The sequence below is a fragment of the Meriones unguiculatus genome, chromosome 1, assembly GCF_030254825.1.
Source record: "Meriones unguiculatus strain TT.TT164.6M chromosome 1, Bangor_MerUng_6.1, whole genome shotgun sequence".
NCBI classification, from domain to species: Eukaryota; Metazoa; Chordata; class Mammalia; order Rodentia; family Muridae; genus Meriones; species Meriones unguiculatus.
In genome coordinates this window covers 186465292-186489078 of record NC_083349.1, presented here as the reverse complement: position 1 = coordinate 186489078, position 23787 = coordinate 186465292, and the positions used below count along the sequence as shown (strand labels likewise).

Sequence of the window (23787 nt, the reverse complement as noted above, 5' to 3'; positions counted from 1 at the left end):
CCGAGCCCAAGTTCCGCGTCTTCCCGGCTTTCGGCTGGGGGTGGGGTGGGAGGGGAAGTCTCGGTGCTCCGTGGCCGCGCGGGGACCAACGTCGCCAGCCGGGGAAGGGGACCGGCAGCTCCCGGGCTCGGCGGAGTCGGAGCGCGGCCCGGACCAGGCGTCCCTCTCTGTCCCGCGAGAAGGGGGCGCCGCGGACCGGACCGGTGTGGCTGGACCGCTGTCCATCTTCTCTGCTTTGGGCCCGCAAGACTCACTGCTACCGTGCCTGGCTTGAGCTCTCCCGGAGGTAGATCTAATGCACCAGACAATGGAACTGGTTAAAGATGGTCATCCCAGCTCTGCACCGTCGTCTGGGGTTGTCCCTTTTACCAGGTGTGCATACTGGCTCCGAGCACGCATTCCTTAAGCCACATCCGAGGGACTCTGCGCAGCCCTCGGCTGCTTTCTGACAGTGACTCGAGCATCCCCCTCCATGGTACATTCTAATGCACCGCACATATTTTCTCCCCAAGTCTCTGTTCTTACCTAGCCCACCCCCTTCCTTCCATGCCTCAAGCTGCTCTCCTCGGGGTCTCTATTTTAAGACGTGCAAATTAAATACCTTGGAAAACGATAGAAATAAAACCATTTCTTAGACTACAACCTAGTCGTTTTGACGTACTCTGTTCTGCCTTGTGCTTGCCACTGCTGTTTCACCCGTTTTCAGTTTCTTGGCTCCCCAGTTTTCATCCCGTTCGGGTTTTTTCCTTTTTACCTAGCACGTTCTTAAGAACGTTCTAACCTTTGAATATGACACCCCCCCCCCCCCATTACTTACGCTTACGTAAGGTGAAGGGTATTTAAAAACCTTTCTGTTTACTTAGCAGTTGTACTTTAAAAGTTTTTGCTTCATGTCCATTTCCATAAAGAAGGAGGATACGTCTAACACGTCTTAACCTTTTTTGCCTCACAGATCCCCAACACACCACTTAAGTCTTACTTCTTTAGGGCATCAGTACCAAGGTCAAATTTTTCCTTTCACAAATTGACCAGTGTTATGAATCAAGATTGCTTGTAATGATAAGTATATTGACATTACTACATTTTTGCATAGCTTAATCTGATCCCAGCATTTTTTTTTTAAATGAATTAAGTTGTTTAGTTCCTGTAAAGAGCTATGGTCAAATGTACCTTTACCCCTATGTTAAATAAAATGGAAACAGCTTAAGTGGGTATCTTTATGACTGTCAAAAATGACACATTACAGATAAAGTCTGAACTTTTGGTTACATTGTTGTGTGGTTGGATACCATCTTTTCCTATTAGCAGTATTTAGGGGTCAGCTGTTGTCAGAGTTCAGTTAAAGTTGTATCTGAGAGCTGCTTAAGTGAAGCGGATGGTAACTGACACTTTATCTTGAGGGTGGCAGTTCTGATGGTGTCCCTTTCAAACTGATGTTTCTTGGGACAGGAGCTAGGGGGCACTGTGGAGTAACACTGCCTCTGACTGTCAGCTCAGTTACATTTGTGATCGAAGACGCCTGTCAGATCAGCATAAAATTATTTTATGTTAAAAGCTAAACGTTTAGCCCGTAAATTCCTCTTCCCTTGTGCTTTTCTCTTTTTACAGTGAGCATTATGTGGTAGTTTTGTGATTGTTGATGCTAAAGCACAGAAAGGTGAATGGTCTAGCAGTTACTGTACTGAAAAGTCTGTAGGTGTTCCAGTTTGCAGAATGGTTTTCTGAAGTTTCATAAGGAAGCTGCAGGAAGACTTATACTACCATGCAAATTATAAGTAAAATAGTGAAATTTTCAACTCTTTTACATTGTTTTAGATTCTCATTGCTTCACATACAACAATGATTACAGTGAGAAATGTTAATAGGGTATAAAGAAAACTTAGCAAAATATGATTATATTTGCTGCTATGGAAGTTCTTTTATATACTATATTTTAATGTTGTAGGCTTATATGTTTTATTTATTTATTTTTGGCTTATGTGTTTTAGATTTTTTTTTTCTTCAAGTTGTATCCTGAGAAATTTAAAAAATAGAATTATTCTTATTATAGTGTGTGGTGGGGTGGGGGGTGGGTGTTGGTCAGAGTACAGCTTTCAGAAGATGGTTCTCTCCTTCAAATATATGGGTGCTGAGGATCGAACTCAGGTCATCTCCTGAAACAAATTTTAGGGTTTAGTTTCAACATCTATGTTGTAAATACTTTTATTTGGAATTGGCTGCTCATCTTCTGTTCCATCAGTCACACACGCACGCGCGCGCGCACACACACACACACACACAAGATATATTTTTATAGTGCTTGGAGGAAGTCTGTTTCCCTTTTAGGAAAAAATTAGTATACAAAAGAGACATTAATTTTGGTTTAATCTATCAAATGGCTTAACACCAAGAAATATAATTACGTCATCTGAAGCATTATTCATGCGCTAGATCACTGTGTAAATTTTGCACACAAAAGGGAAGGCAGGGGTGGTAGACTCTAGCTTCCTGATATAATACTTTGTAAAATCTTTGCAGAGCTGGCTTATGAATTGCAGAAGCTAATTTTGTAAAATTAGCACAATGAGAAGAGAATACCATCATTTAGGCTATTAAACTATTTTGGGCAGTAGTGGTTGCTAGTTTTCTGTTCTATGAATGTCCTTGAGTAGTGTTTCATTAATGCTGTGTTAGGAAGCAACTTTCCCTCTAGTTAACTGTACAGTTAGTTCAGGAGTGGACTGTTAGTTTTGGGAGGGTTTTTTAAATTTTTTTTATTTTAATTTGTCTAAGGAAAATTACTTTTTACTTTTATGTGTTCTCTTTTCTACTAAAGAATGTTTAGTAGACCAAATATAAAGAATAAAGGAGAGCACAGCACACCAAAAGTAGATAGCTCTTCCACTAGTGGGAATGCATTGTCCTTAATGTCACATTGCCTTTTAGTATTTTTAATACATTTGGTTTTTTAAAATTTTTTTAATTTTAATTTTTTTTTATTTATTACAATTTATTCACTTTGTATCCCAGCTGTAGCCCCCTCCCTCAACCCTCCCAATCCTACCCACACTCCCTCTTCTCCTCCCATGCCCCTTCCCCAGTCCACTGATAGGGGAGGTCTTCTGACCCTAGCCCATCAGGTTTCATCAGGACTGGCTGCATTGTCCTCCTCTGTGGCCTGGTAAGGCTGCTCCCCACTCTGGGGGAAGTGATCAAAGAGCCAGTCACTGAGTCTATGTCAGAGACAGCCCCTGTTCCTCTTACTAGGGAGCCCATTTGGATGAGCTGCCATGGGCTACATCTGTGCAGGGGTTCTAGGTGATCTTCATGAATGGTCCTTCGTGGGAGTATCAGTCTCAGAAAAGACCCCTGGGCCCAGATTTTTTGGTTCTGTTGCTCTCCTTGTGGAGCTCCAGTCCCTTTCAGGTCTTTCTATCTCTCCCTTCTTTCATAAGATTCCCTGCACTCTGCCCAAAGTTTGGCTATGAGTCTCAGCATCTGCTTTAATGCCCTGCTAGGTAGAGTCTTTCAGAGGCCCTCTGTGGTAGGCTCCTGTCTTGTTCCTTATTTTTACCCTTTTCTGATATCTATCCCATTTGCCTTTCTGAATGAGAATTGAGCATCTAACCCAGAGTCTTCCTTCTTGCTTAGCTTCTTTAGGTATACAGATTTTCCCATTTAGTTTAGTTTAGTTCAGTTTTTTTTTTTTTATGGGTGACAGCACATAGAACATATTTGTACTCTCACATTTTACACTTTGCTTATCATATATAACTTTATAACAGTATTTTAGTAGTTAAGTATTCAACCTTGTAGATAACCCATTTTACTTACTTTCTTATTAAATATTATTTCCAGTTTTCAACAATTGACAGGGAACACAATGTATATGCTATCACACACATGTGAAAACAAGGACAAGTGTGTAGATTTAGTTCAGCCTTTACATGGGCCTCCAGTCATCAGGCCTATTCAGCAAGTGTTTTTACCCACTGAGCAGGCCTTGAGCTGTGAAAATTGCTCTGTTCTGTAGAAATTTCTAACTTTAACAAAGTTTAGTGTGTTCTAATTTTAAGTCCTCAAAGGAATTCTATCTTGGCACCAGGCAATTAAGAAAACATTTATTTGGAAATCATGAAACTGGCCTCCTTGGATTCACATGATGACATTTGATTTATGGCCCACTGCTGATTACAGTTTCACTTCTTTGGCATCAAATGGATTACAGAACTTTTTATGATATCACTCTTTCTTTTTTAAATTTTTTAGAATTCATTCATTCATTTATTTAAAAATTTTACTTACTTGTTACAATTTATTCACGTTGTGTCCCAGCTGTAGCCCCTCCCTCAGCCCCTCCCAATCTCACTCTCCTTTCCTCATCTCCCATGCCCCTCCCCCAGTCCACTGATAGGGAGGTCCTCCTCCCCTTCCCTCTGATCCTAGCCTATCAGGTCTCATCAGGACTGGCTGCATTGTCTTCCTCTGTGGCCTGGTAAGACTGCCCCCCCCCGGGGGGGGGGAGGTGATCAAAGAGCCAGCCACTGAGTTCATGTCCTTTTAATAGACCTGTAACTTTTCCTCCTATATCTGTATTTTTAAGTTAGTGATTTCTATAAAAAAATACTTAAATATTCATATAAAATGCTTTCTATCCCTCAAAGGATAGAAATGCCCAATTATTATATCCAGTTATGATAGTTAAAAGATGGAAGACATGGGGATTTCATCAAAAACTCTTCATTTAAAAAAGTTGAAGACCTTTTGACAAATTAAGAGACACATCTTAGGTAAATTAAACTGGAGACAATCCTACTATGTTTTAAGTTCTTCTTAAAAGTAAACAATATCCACACAGCTTCACCCAGTCACACAAGTTAGGCCTGCTCATTATAGCCATTGTGGAAAAGCCTGCTAAACATTCTCACTTCTACTCTCAAAACTCAGGAGATGGCTCAGAGCCTCCTAACTCACTTGTATTTTGTATGTTTGAAATAAAATAGATGTCAGTCTATATAACCTGTAGTTTTTTAAACATTTTTTATTATCATTTATTATAATTTATTCAGTTTGTATCCTAGCTGTGTCCCCCTCCCTCCTTTCCTCCGAATCCCACCCTCTCTCTCTCTTCTCATCCTATGCCCCTCCCCTTAGTCCACTGATAGGGGAGGTCTTCCCCGCCTTCTATTTGACCCTAGCCTATCAGGCCTCATCAGGACTGCTTGCCTTGTCTTCCTCTGTGGCCTGGCAAGGCTGCACCACCCATGGGGAGGTGATCAGAGAGACTGCCACTAAGTTCATGCCAGAGACAGCCCTGCTCCTCTTATTAGGGAACCCACTTGGAAACTGAGTCTATGGGCTACATCTGAGCCAGGGTTTTAGGTCCTCCCCATTCAATGTATTTATTTTACTTGTTATTAACATCCCCAAGGCAAAAACAAAAAAGAAAACAAAACAAAACAAAAAAAACCCACTGTCTAAAATCATTCATTAAAATTATAAAGAAAGACAATACCAAGAATGACAAAGGTGTGAGAAAATAAACACTTCTTCAGCAATTACTAAGAAATAGAAAATAAGGGAAATTTTGGGAAATAGTTTGGGATAGCTTTAAAAGCTTCATGTAAGTTCCACATACAGCAAGAGTCAGCCTTTATTCTATGTATTTACCCAAAAGAATTTAATGTATATTTCCATAAACAGAATGTGTCATTTGTACATACCAGCTTTATTCATAATAAAGCAAAAATTGAATCACACACACACACACACAACACCATCTAAGGTAGTAGTTGCCAACCTTCCTAATGCTGTGATTTTTTTTTTAAATACTGTTCCTCAAGTTGTGGTGATCCCCAACCATAAAATTCTTTTTGTTTCTACTTCATAACTGTAACTTTGCTACTGTTATGAAACCACAAAGGGGCCACAACCTGCAGGTTGAGAGCCACTGGTCTAAGCTCATTAGGAGGCATCCTGCATGTCATTGGCCATATTTTATTTAACTAATTTGCTATTACCGAAAATAAGGTTCATCTTTTCTCTATTCTGTATCTTTCAGCATCAGAGTCCTGTCAGGCCTAGTGGTATATGTGATTTTTAAGGTCCAGAGGATATTCTTTCGCATACAGTTGTGTACCTGATTGTTTCCTCAGAGCAGTCCCATTGCAATGGAATTCTTGGGTAGAGAGTCCATCCATTACCCATCTTACTATCCGAGAAGCCACAGTGCCATCCACAAAAGCAGTGCCCATTATTACCGTTAGGAAAAACACTTTGAGGACTGCTACTTTTTAGGCTCTCTTTTATTTTTATTTTCCAGTAGACAGAATTTCTTGTGTTTTCTTTGCTATTTAACTTGTATTTATTCAGTTACTTTGACTGTAGTATTATATGATGGATATTTACATTTCTCATGTAAATTGCTTTTTTTTGTCCTTTGACTCTCTTTTAATTGCCTTGTCTTTTGTTGTTGAATTGTTGAAACTTTTTAAAGTGGGAAGTTATTTTGAATTACTTCTCTATATCTTAAAAATCTTCAATTCATGTAACTTTTCATCTGTTTATATTTTTGTATATTTAAGTGATACATTTAATTTATTTACATAGAATTTTTTTGCCTTTAATTCAGAACTCATAAGGTACTTTTTCAACATCAGAACCCTGCCAAGCATAGTGGAATATGTGATATTTAAGGTCCTTTATAAAAACTGTTGAATTGCTTCCTAGAAAAAGTATACCTTATTTATATTCATAGCAAGTTTCTATAAAAATTGTTATCTCACCAAAATTTGGTTGATAGGGATATCTGCTTTTCAGTCTTTGCTAATATGAATATGAAATGGCATTTTTTTGTTTGTTTGTTTTAAATACAAACATTTTCCTGAGTGGTTCTGTGACTAAATGGTCGGCTCCTTTTTATAGAGTTTATAGTCATAGCAATCTTTCTGATCCTATATGTCATCCTGCAACAAAGAGGAAGCCTCCCTTTTGCTCTTTAGTGGAAGGAATATTATTTTTGAGGTAAATCCAGTTTGTTTTTAAGAGTGTGTGTAATCAAGAGTTAAATAGTTGAATGGTTTAGTTAACATAAAAGATATCCTTCAACTAACAAAGTCATTTTTGGCCTTCTTGACTTTCTCTTGATTTTTGTCCTAGGTTAGGAATATTAAATGGGAGAAGGTATGCAGAGAAACTGTTTATATATTTACCTTGAAATAAACACAGTGTTTTGTAATTTGGAGATTTTAAGTATAGTTCTGAGAAATTCCAAAGCTTTTTTTTTTTTAATTTTAAATCAGTTTTATTTACCTCACTCTCACAGACATGACAAGTTCCTTGAGAATAAGAATTCCATCTCATTTTGTTTTTGTATCATAGGCGTCATATTTGACATACAATAAATGTGTGAAGAGTCAACTTTCATAAATAGTGAGGAGATTGAATTTGGAATGGAAGACCTGAGGTCATATCTGTCCCTCTGTCTCTTCAGCCACTTTAATTTGCTAGAGCCTTAGAACCTTTGCAGATAAATGTGACTTTTTTTTTTCTTTCAGGGGCAAAGCCAAGAAAGGTCTTGGGATTTGGACAGAGGGCCTCATGCATGCTATGTAATGTCTTTTGAGTCTCTGTTTCCTCAGCTCCTAGTTATCCTAATTCTCCCATTTATTTGAAAGAATTGAAAGAGAAATGAGATAAAATGTATTTAAGTATCTTGTAAAATTAAGACGTGTTATACAATTGGCAAAGTCACTGTCATTATTACTGCATTTCTGAGCAGTTCTTGGCAAGGAGTCCATTGAGCTCAGCAGCGACTTGCTGATGAAAAGCTCCACTCTTCCCATGTCTGGGCATTAACTGGACAGTTTCTATGCCTCTCATCTATCCATGTAGATATAGTTATGTAACTGAGTTCTAGCTAATGAGATGAATGAGGCCTGCCCCTCAAAATCTCCCAGGAAGGCCCCTTAGAGGTCTTTCCTCTTTTCTGGCTAGGATGGAGACAACATTCAGAGCAACCTTGGAAACCACACCTTAAACATGGAAAAGCCTTTTGTAGCCACATATGCCTGCTAATCATTCCACACATTTAAGCCTGCTATGTGAGGAGACATAAGCTTCTGTTGTGGTTGAGTCATTACAGTTGAGTCTGTTAAAGCAGTTAGCCTGCCCCACTACAAGAAGCATGCGAACACATGCCTTTTTTTAGAGAAGCGTAATCCTCCTCAGGGTGTCATAAATAAGGGGTAATGGTGTGCCAATCCACTTCCAGGAGATCCAGTGGTTTCTGGCCTCTGCAGGCACCTGCATTCACGTGGTGCACATAACCTCACACAGGCACACACATGGACACATTTTAAAAATTAAATGATGAGGAAAAGATACTTATGAAATTTCTTAATGAGAATAATTGTACTTTTTTTTTAAAATGTGATTTCTTTCTCTCAAATTTTGTTGTATGGTTTTGGCCCATCTCATAATAGAAGCTTTTTATTGGTGAGAAAGGTGCTGATGTCATGGACTTCAGAAACTGTAGGGAGAGACAGTTCCTGCAAACATGATGTCTGTGAAACTCCCTGTGACCATCCTATAGAAAGCTTACATTTCTACGTGCCTTTGCCCCTTTGTCTGACAGTTTTTCTGAAACTTACCCAAAGTGAATGGTAATCCTGGACTCTGTCGTACTGTTAGGAAGAAGAATGGGGTCTCTTTAAGTCTGTGGGCTGGAGGAGGTCCACTGACAAGGCTCCAGACAGCAGGGCTTGCTGTTTGTCATCGTGAGCGCAGTACCATTGGTGTCAGTTCACTTTGCTAGCAGTTTGACTTTAGTTTTCTAAAATATCTTGATTATGATAATGAAACATCATCAGATGAATGAAAGACATAATAAGCATAAAGCATTAGAGAGAGAGGGAGGAAGGGAAGGAAGGGGGAGAAGGAGAGGTGTGAATGGAAAACTAAGGAAGTTCAATGACAGCCTGAGTTCTGATTTCTTGCATACTTTTTGGGAATGGTGAATCATTAAAGCACATAAATCAATTGTATTAAAAGTTGTTATTCTGAAACAACATAGGCCAAGCAGTATTTGGACTTCTCTTTGCTAGAATATAAAGTCCATGTTAGTTTCTTTACAACTTAATAGAATTAAATATGGGGAGTTTTCAATTACCAAATATCGTATTTAAATCAGATTACCTTTTGCAAATCTATAAATTTCTAAAAGTCCTTTTCAGTTACATGAAAAAAAAATGCAATTGTTATTTCTGAATACTTTATCATTAACCTTCAAATTCCCCTTCTTTGGATTCCTATTTAGTTATGACAAAATGAGAGCCACATTTTGTGAAGTTAAACTCCTAGGAAATTAACTTCAAATCACATTTGAAGTTTTATATTTTAATTTTTAATGAAGTTATCACCTGATATTACTTAACATAGATTAGTTTTAATATTTTATATTTCAGGTTTGTTTTTTTTTTTTTTTCAAAAAGTTTATTTGTGGGGAGGCTCTGGGAAAAGCTGCAGAAAGAAGATGATCAAAATATATTGTATGAAAAACTGTTAATAAAAACTTTAAAAGGCTTTCAGAGAATAGAAAAGTCTATCTGTGGATAAAATGGATCCTGTTACTCTTCCAGAAAAGTTTTTCAGCACAGTAGAAACTGCCATTTCAGCTGCTTCCTACCTGGCAGATGCTCACCCTGTGGGTAATTTGCAGTGAGATAATTGGCTGAAAGTGCTAAGACTTTTTCAGCTTAAAGTAACTTTAAAATAACTTCTGCGCCACACCATAGATTCTGCAGACAAAACCTGTTGTGCCTTGTAAGCTTAAGATACTTGTGTTGCATAAACGAACAAATGGACATTGACTTGAGCTAGCTCTCAGGAAAGGCATCTGTAGGCGACGTCTCAGATGTCAGTTACTGAGAATGTTAAGAGTTGTATATTAATTGTATTTATGTGTGTTCTGGGCTACAGGTGGCTATAAAAATAATAGATAAATCTCAGCTGGACGCAGTAAACCTTGAGAAAATCTACCGAGAAGTACAAATAATGAAAATGCTCGACCATCCTCACATAATTAAACTTTATCAGGTATGGCTTAGCCTTATTTCTTCCTTATGCTTTCCATAGTCAAGTATCTGTTTTCATTGTGATTTTTACTTTTATGCTAGCTTTTCTAATCAATAAAAGAAGTTTTCTTAAGTTAAATGCAACCCTTTCAATATATTTAAATTTGTAAAAATGGAACTAGGAAGCTACTTGGTCATATAACCTTAAGTTGTCTTTGAGACTAGACTATTTTAAAACTTGACAGTTGTGCCTAAGCTTGCTGGATGTGCAAAGGTGGTAGCGCCATAAAAAAGGCTGTCATGCCTTTACTTACTTGAAAAGTTACTGTTCATGTTTTATGAAATGAAAATGCTAAGATAGTATGTTACCTACAGGTAAACTTTGTCATACCTGGATTCATGTCTTTTTTTTCTTATTTTTTTGATGAATTATAAAAAAGCCATTTTAAAAATTCAGTTTTATTAAGAAATTTTGTAAAGTAAACTGCATCTAGGTTTAAGCCATGTGTTTTAAGAGGGATGTTTTCTCAGATTTTTTAAAGCAGTATTTCATGTTTAATAATCAATAAATTATTTTTTAAAGTTTTTGTTAATATACCCTATCTTTACATTGAAAATGGCTTTTAAACCAGAAGGTCCCAGTATGCTGACCTTTATGTGACTTTGATGCCCTCTGAGAGGTACACCCGTGGTATGCTGGACTTAATCTGTTTTTAGAAGTTTTGTGAGCTGGTAAACATCACATTAACATCTCAGTCTCAGCAAGTGTGTATATCATAGGAATGGGATTGCAACTCAGAGCCATTTTCTCAGAGGGCCGGTTTGCTGTCACACCATTGTACTCAAGTGGGTTACCCAAAGGTACTGAGATTGTAAGAAAATAGTAAAACTTCTAGTTTTTTTTATTATGTTCTTGAGGGCATTCTGTGCATGGCTCACATACATAGTTTATTCTCTCTCGTATACATACACATGTACATATACTTGTGTATGTATACATATATGTGTTGTATATACGTGTAAACAATGTTATTGATTGAAAATTTCAAGTTAAAAAGTTGGAAACCATCAGCTTATGCTAAGCCTCCCAAGCATGTAAGAATATGTATGTTATGGCACTCAAAACATTCCCTTAAATTTCAAAACTATAGAGATCTAAGTCAGATTTGTATCAGATTTTTCCCCTGAAAGCATTTGTTTTCTATTTCTAAAGCTAGTTCCATAATAATCTTAGAAGGCTGGTGAACCATGTTCTAAACTGGTTCACCGAGGTTCACATGGTGCGGCCAGCTGGATTTGTAAAGGCGAGTTACTATTTGACTTTTTAATTCCAGATTGTCGACAGCTCTCTTTTCTTGATGAAGCACAGTCCTACACCAGAATTAGCTTGCAGCCTTTCAGCACACAACTATTAAAAAGATTGTTACAGGGCTAGGGACATAACCTCCTTTGATAAAGTATTTGGCATGCAAGCAAGATAACCTCAGTTTGGTCGCTAGAACCCACACAAAACTGGGGACTTGAGTTTCATCCCCAGAACCCATGTGAAAGTGATGAGAATGGTGATGCACACTCACAGTCCCAGCATAGGAAGGTGGAAACATGGATCCCTAGCACTTGCAGCGCCGCGCTGCCCAGCGTAATCAGTGGGCTTCAGCACAGAGAATCCCCGTCTCAGTGCACAGAGTGGGTGGCTTCTGAGGAACCCCTGAAGCTGACCGCTGCCTTCCACATACTTGCACATTAACATACATGTACACACACAGCGTGCACACAGACCCTCACCCCCACACAGAAAGTATACAGAGAAACAGTCTAAAATCGTTTATCTTGAATCTAAGTAGGTGTCTGTTTATATATTTAGGAAAATCAAATTGGTAACAACGACACACTTTATCTTTTTGAAACTAGAGAAGCTAATTTAAATGAAAATATACAGCAGTAAGCTGTGAAGAAGCAGCTTGCAAACAATGCTTTATAATTACAGGGCGGGGAGCTGGAGAGATGGCTCACAGGTGAGAGCACTGGCTGCTCTTCCAGAGGACCAGGTTCAATTCCAACACCCAGACGGCAGCTCACAGCTGTCTGTAACTTCAGTTCCAGGGGCTCCAACACCCACACACAGACAGACATGCAGGCTAAACACTAATATACATAAAATAAAAATGCACAAATCATTTTTAAATAAAGTTATAGTAACTTAAATATTAAATAAAGTACAGTAGGGAACAACATACGTACCACAGTGTGCTGGCCTTGATACCACAGCAGGTACAGACTCAAGTGAAGAGGTGATGGAAGACATGACTGAACTTGAATGTGCATATGAATCACTTTTGTTAAAATGTCAATTCCAGTTCAGTAGTACTGGAATCTGGCCTGAAGATCTGCATTTCTAGCAGGTACTAGCAACTGCTACTGCTGGGCCATGGACCCACACTTAGAACAAAGATCTAAAAATTATTACTAAAAAATTATGGAATGATTATATGAATGCTTGTAAATGTTTCCGACTTCTGAGTTGTTTATAACTTACTCTTTCACTTATAATTTTAAGGTATGTAACTCTATAGACTGTGGTAAAGTAACTCTTCCTGTCTGACTAATGTAGGATCATTTATCAATAGGTAATGGAGACCAAAAGTATGTTGTACCTTGTGACTGAATATGCCAAAAATGGAGAAATTTTTGGTAAGTTTTTTCTTTACTTTTTTTTTTAACTTGAGAAAGTCACATGAATGGGGTAGTTCACGTTAATTTTTCTGATTTTTTAAGAATTGATAATATTTTAAGTCTTAGACTGAAATAAAATACTACGTAAGTTAAATTATAGGATATAACTTATTTTCTTACATAATATTAAAAGTACTTTTTAATTTTCTTGTTTGCATTAGAGACTAGATAGCAAAAGATAGGGAGAAACTTGTCATCTTACAAGAGAAATTTTATTTACTTTTACTTCTTACATTCTCTTTATTGGGTCCCCTGCTATGGGAGGATTCATTGGTGACCTGCGTGTAATCTCATGGCTCTTAAGATTTAGTTAGACACTCACTGTAGCTGTAAAACCTCAGCTTAATTGGGTTGGTTTCAGGCATTTGGCTGGTTTCAGTTTGGGGATATGATACGTATGTTGCTATGGACATTCAGGTACAAATTTTTAACCTCACAGTCTGTCTCGAAGTAATATTTGTCCCTGACACATAGCATAAGAACTTTAAAATAAAATACTTCTGTTTTGCCCTGTATGACCATTATGGTTTTTCATATTGTATAAAACACAATATAAAACTTTTTGTTTTGGCAGTATATCCTCTTTGAGATTTCAATCTTTCTAAAATCCTATTTATCAGAAGTTAGCGTTTCCACTGTACTGTATACCTAAATATTTTCACCTTCATTTCTTTGTGTAGATACAGTTTCATGCAGGGTCATTTTCCTTTTGCTTGAAGAAGTTTCATAGTATTTCTTATAGTACAGATGATGAAATCCTTCAGTTTTTGTATATCTAAAATAGTCTATCTTTTTCTGGTATGAAAGACTGAACTGGAGGCAATTTTCATTGATTTTAATTGATGATAGTGTGCTTTTTGTGGTTTTCTTTAAGATTCTTTGGTTTACAAGCTGCTTGGACTTGTAAATACAATGTTTTTATTGAATTTAGAAATCTTTCATTATTTTCTTAACTTTTTTTTCTGTCCCATTTCTTTCTCTTCTCCATCAGAGTCTAGTCCAGTGTATTTTAGGCTATTTGAAATTGTCCCACAGCTCAGCAGGTGTTCTTTAAATATATATATATATAAATAATTCTCTTTCCTCTCCTTGTTTTATTTTAGGTAGTTACTCTTTCTGTTTCTTCAAGTTCAGTATTCTTTTACTATGTATTGCCTAATTTGTTTTTATAGTTAAATGTATTTTTCACCTCAGGTACTGTGTAAATTACAACTTGATTGGAACTGTGTGTGTGTGTGTGTGTGTGTGTGTGTGTGTGTTTTCAGTGTTCCGTGCTTCTATTTAGCTATTGTAACTGTATAACTTCATGTCCATGTCTGCTAATCTCCAGCATCTGTGTCAGCTCTGGGTTGGCTCTAATTGGCTATCGTTTCTCCTCTGGTTTGCTCATATTTCCCTGCTTCTATGCATGAAAGGATGGAGGGATCGAGAGTGAAAGACTGGTGGTCAAAGAAAACCTTACTGCAATTTGAACAAATACTTGAAGGCACAGTCATGTATGGATAGTGAAAAGACGATTATCAGGCAATAAATGGCAAGTCCCCAAGACCACAGAGTATATTCAAGGGTTAAAAGAGAGGACAGCATGGTAGGAGAGAAGAAAGCAGGAGTGGTGAGCAAGAGGGATCAAAGAAAAGGACCAGGGGAGATGCAGTCAGAAAGGTAAGTAAGAGGAGTAAGGAGCAGGCTTGGGAATCCACTCTAGAGACTTTGGTTATTACCTCAGAGTTTCAGTAATCATTAATATTTCAGCATGGAGCTGGAGAGAAGACTTAGTGGTTAAGAGTACTGGCTGCTCTCCAGAGGACCCAGGTTCGATTTCTAGCACCTACATGGCAGGTTGACTGTGGCTACGGTTCCAAGTAATCTGACACCCTCTATGGTCTTCATGGACACCAGCACTTGAGAGGCAGAGGTAGACCACCCTGGTCTACAAAGTGAGTTCAGGACAGCCAGGGCTGTTACACAGAGAAACCCTGTCTCAGATGTTGGGGTTTGGTCTGGTGCTTGTGTTTTGATGCTCATTACTGGCTCTCAAGATCTGGTTACTGCCCTGATACAACTATCCTTGCCTGAGACATTATACATGATTGGTTAATTAAAGGCTGAAAACGTGGGCAGGGCAGAATGGGGTAGGTGTGGCTAAGGTTCCCAAGCTTTGGGTTGAAGAGAATCACCTGAAAGGGACAGGCTGGAAGAGAGGAGGCAGGTGGTTCCTTCTCCACATGGTCCCGGAGGAAGGACTCCATGGATGGAGAAAACACCAAGATGAAAAATATAAGCAAGTATCTTGGGGATTATGGATAGAAGGTAGCCCAGATAGGAATTGTTAAGGTGGATGGCATTGGATGGGGACTGGGAGATGGATGGTGAGGTTATTGAGACAGTGTAGGTAGAATATCTTCCACAGCCCAAGGTAAATAAGGCAATTATAAAATCTTACAGGTGTCTGTGTTTTATTTGATTGTTAAAGTACGTTAAATAATACTGCCGCAACAATTATAGGGCTAATAGTAAATAATATATAGCCCAACACCCACCTTTTAATTTACTATTAACACTCAGAGAAAAAAATAAAACAAAAACAAACAAACAAAAAAATCACCCCCCCCAAAAAAACAACCTTTAAAAATTTGAGCAAAAGATCTAAGAAAGCCTTCTCTTGATTTCACTGACCCTGTGAAGTATCTCCACATTTCTCTCCATGAAAAGGTTATCTATTTTGTGTTCACCCTTTTCTTCTAGTTGTCCTTTAAACACCTTTAATCTAGCTTTTGGTCCAGTAGTGTGTAATTATGGGAACAACCAAGTTCCTGAGGTACTCAAAGAGGAGAAAGCAGCAGATGAGACAGAAGGAAGGAAGGGAAGAAAAAATAGTTTTCTGGAAGCCCTGTGAACTAAGAAGTCTCCGGAGAATGAGCGAGCATCTGTGTTAGGTGACACTGGTAGATCAAGAACAGTGAAGAGTGGAAATTTACATCACCACTTTGTAGTAGTAAGAGCAATTTTGGAGAATCACATGGTCACACTAGCATATTAAGGCACACTTTGTGAACTTTTACATTGAGTTTATTCTTAACGTAAACTATCTAGGGTAAATGTTCAGTTTAAGGTCTGAAAAGGAGAATCTGTTTTAGATAGAGAAGTTGGACAGAATGTTAGTTAACTTTCCACTCTGGTACAGTTCATCTGAGCGCTGAAGCCAATGAGTAATAGAATGTAATTTTAAATATGATGAAATCCTTGGATAATATTTACTGCTTAAAATGGAAGGCTCTAGAGGAATCAAAGATCATTTAGTACAATTTATTTTTATTTATTTTGGCTTTGTCATTCATGCTGGTCGTAGCCTGACAGAACTCTATGTCTTTTCTCACAAAAACCATTTCTCTCTCGCTTTCTTTTTTTTGTTTTTTTAACTTGGCTTCATTATGTGCCAAGTCATCTAAGCAGGGATCCTTGATGTCAATATTGATTTCATCTCCTGCATCCCTCTGAATGGTTTTTAATTCTGCCTGTTGTGCCTCCTACATATCTCTCAAAAAAGTGTGCATCTCTCCATCCTCCTTTTTCCTGTCTGTAGAATGCAGTTGATTAATTGATTTATTTTACATCTCCAGAATTTTCCAGAATCATGTTTTTCTGCATCTTTTTCTTTCTCCCTCTCTCTGTGTTAGAGGCAAGGCTTCACTGTATAGCACAGGCCGCAAACTTGCAATTCATCAATTCTCTTGCCTCTGCCTCCTTCCCTATAGTAGGACTCAAGCATGCACCACTGACCAGGACCAGAGAGTATCTTTGTAAAACACAAGCAAAGTCATATTAGTTGTCCTCCTTTTTAAGGTTGCTTTAATGACCATTAAATAGAGGTGGGTATGGGAAAGAGTCATTTTGAAAGCAAGGTAATAGCATAAAAGAGTTTTGAGAAAAAAAAGTTATTTTTCATGTAGCTTCTATCTGTAAAAACATGCAGTTTAAGCAACATTTATCCAATAGTGAGAAATATGTGTAAAATTTCAAATGATTTGAGCCAAAAATGTGTTCAATCAGCTGGAGATATAATAAAAAGAAGCACCAAAAAAAAAAAAAGTATTAGAAGCTGGGTATGGTAGCATAGGCCTTTAATTCCAGCACTCAGGAAGGCAGAGGCAGGTGGATCGCTGTGAGTTCAAGGCCAGCCTGATCACAAAGTGAGTTCAGGAGAGCCAGGCTACACAGAGAAACCCTGTCTCAAAAAACAAACACAACAAAATCACAAACAAACCAGTTTTGGAGTATGTATTTTAGTGTTTATCTTTCAGACTTAAAACTTTAGAATTACCATTTACCCTTACAGGTATTATTTTAGCCCTACTCTGTGCTGGGAGAATGTGCTATTCCTTTTTGTATCATCTTTTTTTACTCTCTTATTTTTGTTTTTAGTTGGCCAGCAAACCATACTATGTTCTTACAAAATTCTTGAAATTGAATCCTTCTGTTTCTGCAGTCATCACCCTAATCTAGGCTTTCATCACCTCATGTCTCAATTTTTGAAGCTTTCATGTTTTACCGTACCCTATTTCTTCCCCAGTTAAGTATATTTCAGTGTGTTATTCAATCTTCCCGAAAAATCTTTATTATATTACAACTGTGCTAATAGCTTTCATGATCCTCACTGATGCTTTAAAACTCAAACTCTCCACTCTGTAACTAGGTTAGCTCCATTAACTGGGTGGTTGTGCCCGGCTATCCTTTGCATAGTTTATGGATAATCATAATTAATATAGATAATCAAATTTCAGATTAAACTACATGCTTTAGTTAATAGATCAACTTTTTTTTCCTTTACCCCTATCCTTTCTCTCTCCTTCTCTTTCCATTTTCTTCTTCCTCTCTACTCTCTGTTTCTACATTTCAAATTCTAGTTATTGCAAAATGTATGCTTGTGCTAGTGTAAAAAGTAAACTAATTTTTCAAGATTTGTTTTTACCAGTTTGCCATCATTTCTACTTCCCATATCCTACTCTTCCTCCAAGGCAACTACTTTTATGTCTTTAGCTCGTTAGTTTGGACTTATTTTCATTTTCCTAATATGCTTATATTTCTGTTTCTAGTTTTTCTTTTAAGTACAATATTTTCAATTTCCCCTATATGTGAAAGAAGTATGCTAAGAAGGCAAGTACGGACCAGCTGTAGAAGACCTTGTGTGTGAGAATAAGGGTTAGTATTATTTCTTAGAGTGACCATCCTTCAGCCCAAAGTCGGTAATGTATGAACGGATGTGTGTAGTCTGAAGTTGAGGAGGGAGAAGAGGCAGTTTAAGAGACTTTTGTTTACATGGAAGAAATGAAGGAAGGGTCTAAATAAGGTGTTAGATATCAGAATCACACAAAAAAAGATTTTTAAGTATGAGGTCTTTCCAACTCCAGATAACTGATATTTGTTGATCATTCTCAAGGTAGGTGCTAAAGTACTTAATTTGATCATTTAAATCTAAAAAAAAAACTTTATAAGGAAGTTCTGAAGATTGAGAAATTTTCCTAAAGTCATACAACAGTTAAGTGACAGAGTGACCTTGGATGAGTCCACGAGGCAATCCTACTATCAAGACTACCAATAATTATGCTTCACCTTCTCCCCAAGAGACCTTACTGGCTCAGAGTTGGGATTTAAAGTAAGTATGAATGAAGAATAAAGGTGAAATTGTTGACAACAAATGTAAGTCTGGCTTTAAGGGGAAAATGATAAATTAGATTTTTACGTGTTGTTGGAGGTGATAATCAGGACATTTAGTTTGATGTAGACAGTTGGCTTTTGAAGATATGATAACAAAATTCAAACTGACTTTAACTGTAGTAATAAAAATCTAACAGTTTTACAGTAGACAAAAGATTGGAACCAGATCCTTCACTAAAAAAGATATTTAACGATATAGTTATCAGGGAAATACTAACTGAAAACCCCAATAAAGCCATATTCCATATCAACTAGAATGGTTAAATTTGGAGATAGATAACACTAAATGAAGGAAAGACTGTGAAGCAGCTAGAAATCTCATACTGCCAGTGGAAGTGTAATTTGTATCACTACTTAGGAAAACTGATTGTTTCTTATAAAGTTAAACATGCATTTTCCCCCATCATAAAACGGCTCTGTTCCTAGATGTTTACACAGGAAAAGAAGTATTCTTACAAGTGACTTGTCCAAACATGTTCATAGCAACCCTTTTCATAATGCTCAAAGGAAGAGCAATCACAATGTCCATCAGTGGGATAAATAAATGTATCCAAAAGTCTGTATTATGGTAATGCAAAGATGATTCTGAAGGCAAAAGAAATGCTCTTCATATGCATGTAATGCCACATAAATAAACCTTACAGACACCATTGAGCAAGAGTGAACACAAGGGAACAATTTGTAGCCAGGTGTGGTGCCACACACACCTTTAATCCCAGCACTCAGGAGATGAGGCAGGTGCATCTCTGAGTTTGAGACAAGCCTAGTCTACAGAGTGAGTTACAGGACAGCCAGGGCTATTAAGAGAGACCCTGTCTCACAGAAAACAAACAAAGTACATATTGTATGATTTCATCTGCATGAGAGTCTACCACAGACAACAACACTGGGTGGTTATAGAAGTTGGCAAGTTGTCATTAGAGACGGGACAATGTAAGAGCCCTTATATCACCTCTTTATGTACAATGAAAATTACACAGCTAGAGCCTTCTGATACTTCTACTGGTTCTCAAAATAGAACTTGGAAACTTCAGATTTGTGCTAATATTGAGCTAGACACCCTTTGTTCTCTGTCATCCAAGCCTCTCTTCCTTTCCTTCCTGTCTCCCTCCCTTTTTCCCTTTCTTATTTCTTTCAAACTAATTAAAGTTCTATTTAATCAAAAGTTCCTCTCAATTCTGTCCACACTGATTTCCTCTTAGAACAGCATTCTAAGTTTTCTTCTGTACAACTCCTATTGATAACTTATCTACAAAACTGCTTTTCATTATTATTAAAGTCTTCGTATCTTTTTGTTGCTGTTGTGTTTTTGTTATTACTGTTTTGTTTGGGTTTCATGTATGTGTGCACAAGTGGAGGCCAGAAGTCAATGCTGGGTCCCTCTTGTATTGCTTTCCACCGTGTTTTTTTTTTTTTTCAAGATAGGGTTTCTTACTAAACCTAGAGGTCACTCTTTGGTCTACAATGGCTAGCCAGTTGGCTGCCTGGCATCATCTGCACAGGCGTTGTAGATCAGTGAGTGCTATCATGCCCACCTATTATGTGGCTGTTGGGGGTTCCACAGGCTTGCACAGAAACCACTTGACCCACTGAGCCATCTCTGCCCTGTTTTGTTTGGAAACAAGATCTCTTGTAGCCCAGGTTGACCTAAAGCTTATTATGTAGTCAAGATTATCTTGAATTTCTGATGTTTGTGCCTTTACCTGCTGAGTGCTTAGGATAAAACCAGGACTTCTTGCATGCCAGGCAAGCTTTCTACCTATCAGCTGAGCTATCTCTAGCACCTCATGTCTACCTATTCTCTCTAACAGACTGTAAAGTTAGGATTTTGCAGAATACAAACCATTTTATAAATGCATGTTGAATGAACAATGTAATAGTCTGCTTTGGCCTTTACAGGGCTTATTTCCTCAGGGAAGCCAAGGAATGAATGCTGCCAGGTCAAGTAGTCTCAGGCACCTCTTTGTTCAGCTTTTGAAAGGAGTGTTTACTCTTGGGGAGATAAACATGGATGAGGAAATACCAACGGAATCAAGGGAGAAATTGGTTTCCTCTAAAATCCTAAGCAGTTTCTGAGTATTTAATGATAGTTCCACCTTATTCTTAGCTTTATTCTGACTCCCACACCTCTCAAAATATTTTTTTCAGATATCATGGTAAATAAAAGCATGTACATTTAACCCTGCTAACTTTTATTATTCTGGTTCTTAAAATACCCGTTAGATACTATTTTCTGGTTAGCCTGGAATATGTAATAGCAAATGAATTTGCTTTAAAAGATGTTGGCTTTTTCGTTTGGAGTTATAGGTGTGATTAACAAAAATTATTCAAGAGTTCTGCACTCTTTACAACTATTTCTTATTTATCCATGTGGTCACATGCAGTAAATGGTGCAAAAATCACAGTGGTTGCCTCCGCAGACAATTTGGGTTCTGTTCAAACAATTAAACCGGCAGTCAGCAGATTCCGGCTTAGTAATTAAATTATCCAGAGCCTTTGTTTTCAGATTTCTGCCCCTTGATATGCTGTGTCTTTTTAGGCTGAATTTGTGCCTGAGGTTTATTGATTCATTTCCTGTCTTTCCCTTTCAATGGTAACATACTGGGATGCCAGCTGTAATAATTGAAAAGGGCTTTGTTTAAATCAAAATACCTTTAGACACTTCGTTCCTCAGAGAACCAGAGAGACAGTCGTCTTCAGGCATATTGGCGACTGTCTTAAGAGCCTGTAGATAACGTTAGTACAGTGGTCCCTTCTGCTTTCTGAGTTCAAGTAAACGTGAAGGTGTTGCCCACTCTGTGACCACTGTGATCTTATTTAACTCTCGGGTTTATAAAACTTACTAATTGAGGTCCTGAGGCACTATTACTTAAATTTGCCTCCATCTCTCCAGTTTCTTCCATCATTGCTTTATCACTGTGATCATTTCTCAGTTTAATTACTTCAGCGGGCTACAGTCTCTTTGCCTCTCAACTAGTCTTAGGTTACAATGTTAATGTCAAAATGATCCCTCAATCATTAGTCTCCTCTGTGATTTTTCTGCTTAGACTATTTCTGTAGCTTCTCATTGAATTCAGTATCAAATAAAAATTTAGTATGATAATTGCCCATTTCAATCTTCCTTTCCAGTCCTGTACTAGGCACATGATCTTTGAAGGCTTATTGACTGTGCACATAGATCTTTGGGCAAATGTTGTTTTCATGCATTTGAATATGGTAGATGCCATATTCAATGGCATGTGAAAAGACTGAAGGGGTGTACAAATGTTGAGATAAAATTTAACTATGCTTAGATAGAAGTTTTAAGATGGTTCCCTTTGAATTTTTGTTAGATCTGTAAAATAATGTTGTCTTTGAAGATGGCAGATCTAGTTGAATTATATGTAAATTTAGTTAGCATTTAGAAAAATCAGGAGCTACACAAACCCTAACATGGTTCCCGATTCAGTTGTCACTGGCCTTCCCTCTTGCTTTTGTTTAAATTAAGTCAGACATTTAAAATGCCCAAGGAAAGATCTTGTGTTCTAACTCTAGTTCCACCCCTAACTGCTGATGTAAACATCCTTGGGCAAGCCACATAACATTTGTGAAATGTTTCCCTTAACATATCAGCAAGGAAAATCTGAGCTGTTTGAGTATCCCTTCAGCAAATACCCGTTCTGCTTCCACAGAGTCTGCTAAGATTTCTGAAGATGTTGTATTCCTAAAAATAAGATATCTTTGTTTTATTCTTAATGAATAGTCTGATTGTGCAGTTTCTCCATTGTGTATGTATTAAAAATTATATCTTAGTGATTCAAAGTGATACATTACTTATTGTGGGCACGTTCTAGGTTAGGCAGGGTTCTAGGTACTGAGACTGCATTGGTGAACCAAGTCCCTGACTTATTGAAGGTTCTTGTGAATTAGTTTTGTACCTTTAAGCTCATAATTTTTTTTTTTTAATCCCCAGTGTTCTGAAATGAGGTGCCTTTGAGTGAGTGTTTCAACTAATGGTACTGGGGCTGGCAGTGCATCCTTTAAACTGGGAAACCCTCTGGTGTATTGCCTTAAACTACACGTTGATGGTTCCTTTCCCAACAGTCTTCTCTTTCGGGCTGACTGTTCCTTAGATGGTGAGCCTCCTGGTCTGCCCTATAACTTTCTTTATAGTTATATAAAGAACTATACTTTTTGTTCAGCCTTTGAGGGCCATTTCATAAACTTTATCCTTTCATCTTTGTTGATGTTGAATTTTTAACAGTGAAGAGCTTAATTTATTCCCTGATTGTTCCTTTTAAAAACAGCTTTTCTTATCTAATGGTTTTACATTATCTTTTAATTCTCTGAGAAAAATTGAAATATTTTCTTACTATATAGTCTCTCTTTTGCCTCCGGGTTGAATTTTTTCCGTTTTAGATTTGTTTTCATCTATGTATTTTATATTGGAGAATTCTTTTATGTTTATTGTGCATGTTTAGCTGTTTCTTTCTACTTAAAAGCAAGGAACTGTAACAGTGATTGGAAAGAGAGCCAATGGGTGGAATTTTTTCCACTGTAGGTTGACTGCATTCTTACATTAGGAATTCCCAGTATTTCTATCTTTGCATGTGAGATGATAAGACTCTTCCAAGCTTCTGTCTAGAAGTTAGAGACTTGGAAGTCATAGTTTTCATGAGTGAAGAAGGCTGGACGTGTCAGGATCCATCATTCCTATGCCCACTGAATCACTTTTAATATGGTAAGGTTCTTTCACCCCGTTTGTGCTTGGGGTCCTTATGTGTGGAGAATTGTACTGGGCTGGAAATCAGCACACACACCTAGTTGTGTAGAATGAGAGAGGAGATCTGGGAAATGAAATTACTTCTTCAACTTGACTTCCTGCAACTGATCATCTTCAGCTTCACTTTGTACTGTCATGAGTTCCTGAGTATTTGGGGGACACTACAGTGTGAATTATTGATCCCTGATGTTTTCCATTGTGGAGGGTTCAGTTTTCTCAAGTTAAGTAAATATTTTGACATTTAGGATCTTTTGTTTGTAGATTCTCTAGTTTGCTATTTTTACCATTTGCTATTATCATATTAGTATGGTATAATCTCTTGTCTCTAAGAAGTCTGTCTAAGTAACTTTTTCTTATCACAAAGTTTTCCTTTAACTCCTTGAGGCTTGTTTACAGTAGCTGTGGAAATGCTCTTCTGATTCATTCTTTTCACATCCTCGGTCAGTTTCTGTTGTTTCTCTTGATTATAGGCAACTGTCTGCACTGTGATTTTAATGTTGGTCATCATGAACTTCATGTTGCAAG

The 23787-nt window shown here is 37.6% G+C and overlaps 1 protein-coding gene across 3 annotated transcripts in view; it reads left to right on the top strand.

The window, feature by feature from the left end:
- The window catches only part of Sik2 (salt inducible kinase 2), a 105994-nt gene that overhangs the window by 487 nt on the left and 81720 nt on the right, over nt 1-23787 (top strand). For all 3 annotated transcript variants that reach the window (XM_060373729.1, XM_021656598.2, XM_021656599.2), the window contains exons 2-3: nt 9958-10074; nt 12680-12743. In XM_060373729.1, the coding sequence (XP_060229712.1) occupies nt 9958-10074; nt 12680-12743 (181 nt within the window). The remainder of the gene's footprint in view (nt 1-9957; nt 10075-12679; nt 12744-23787) is intronic.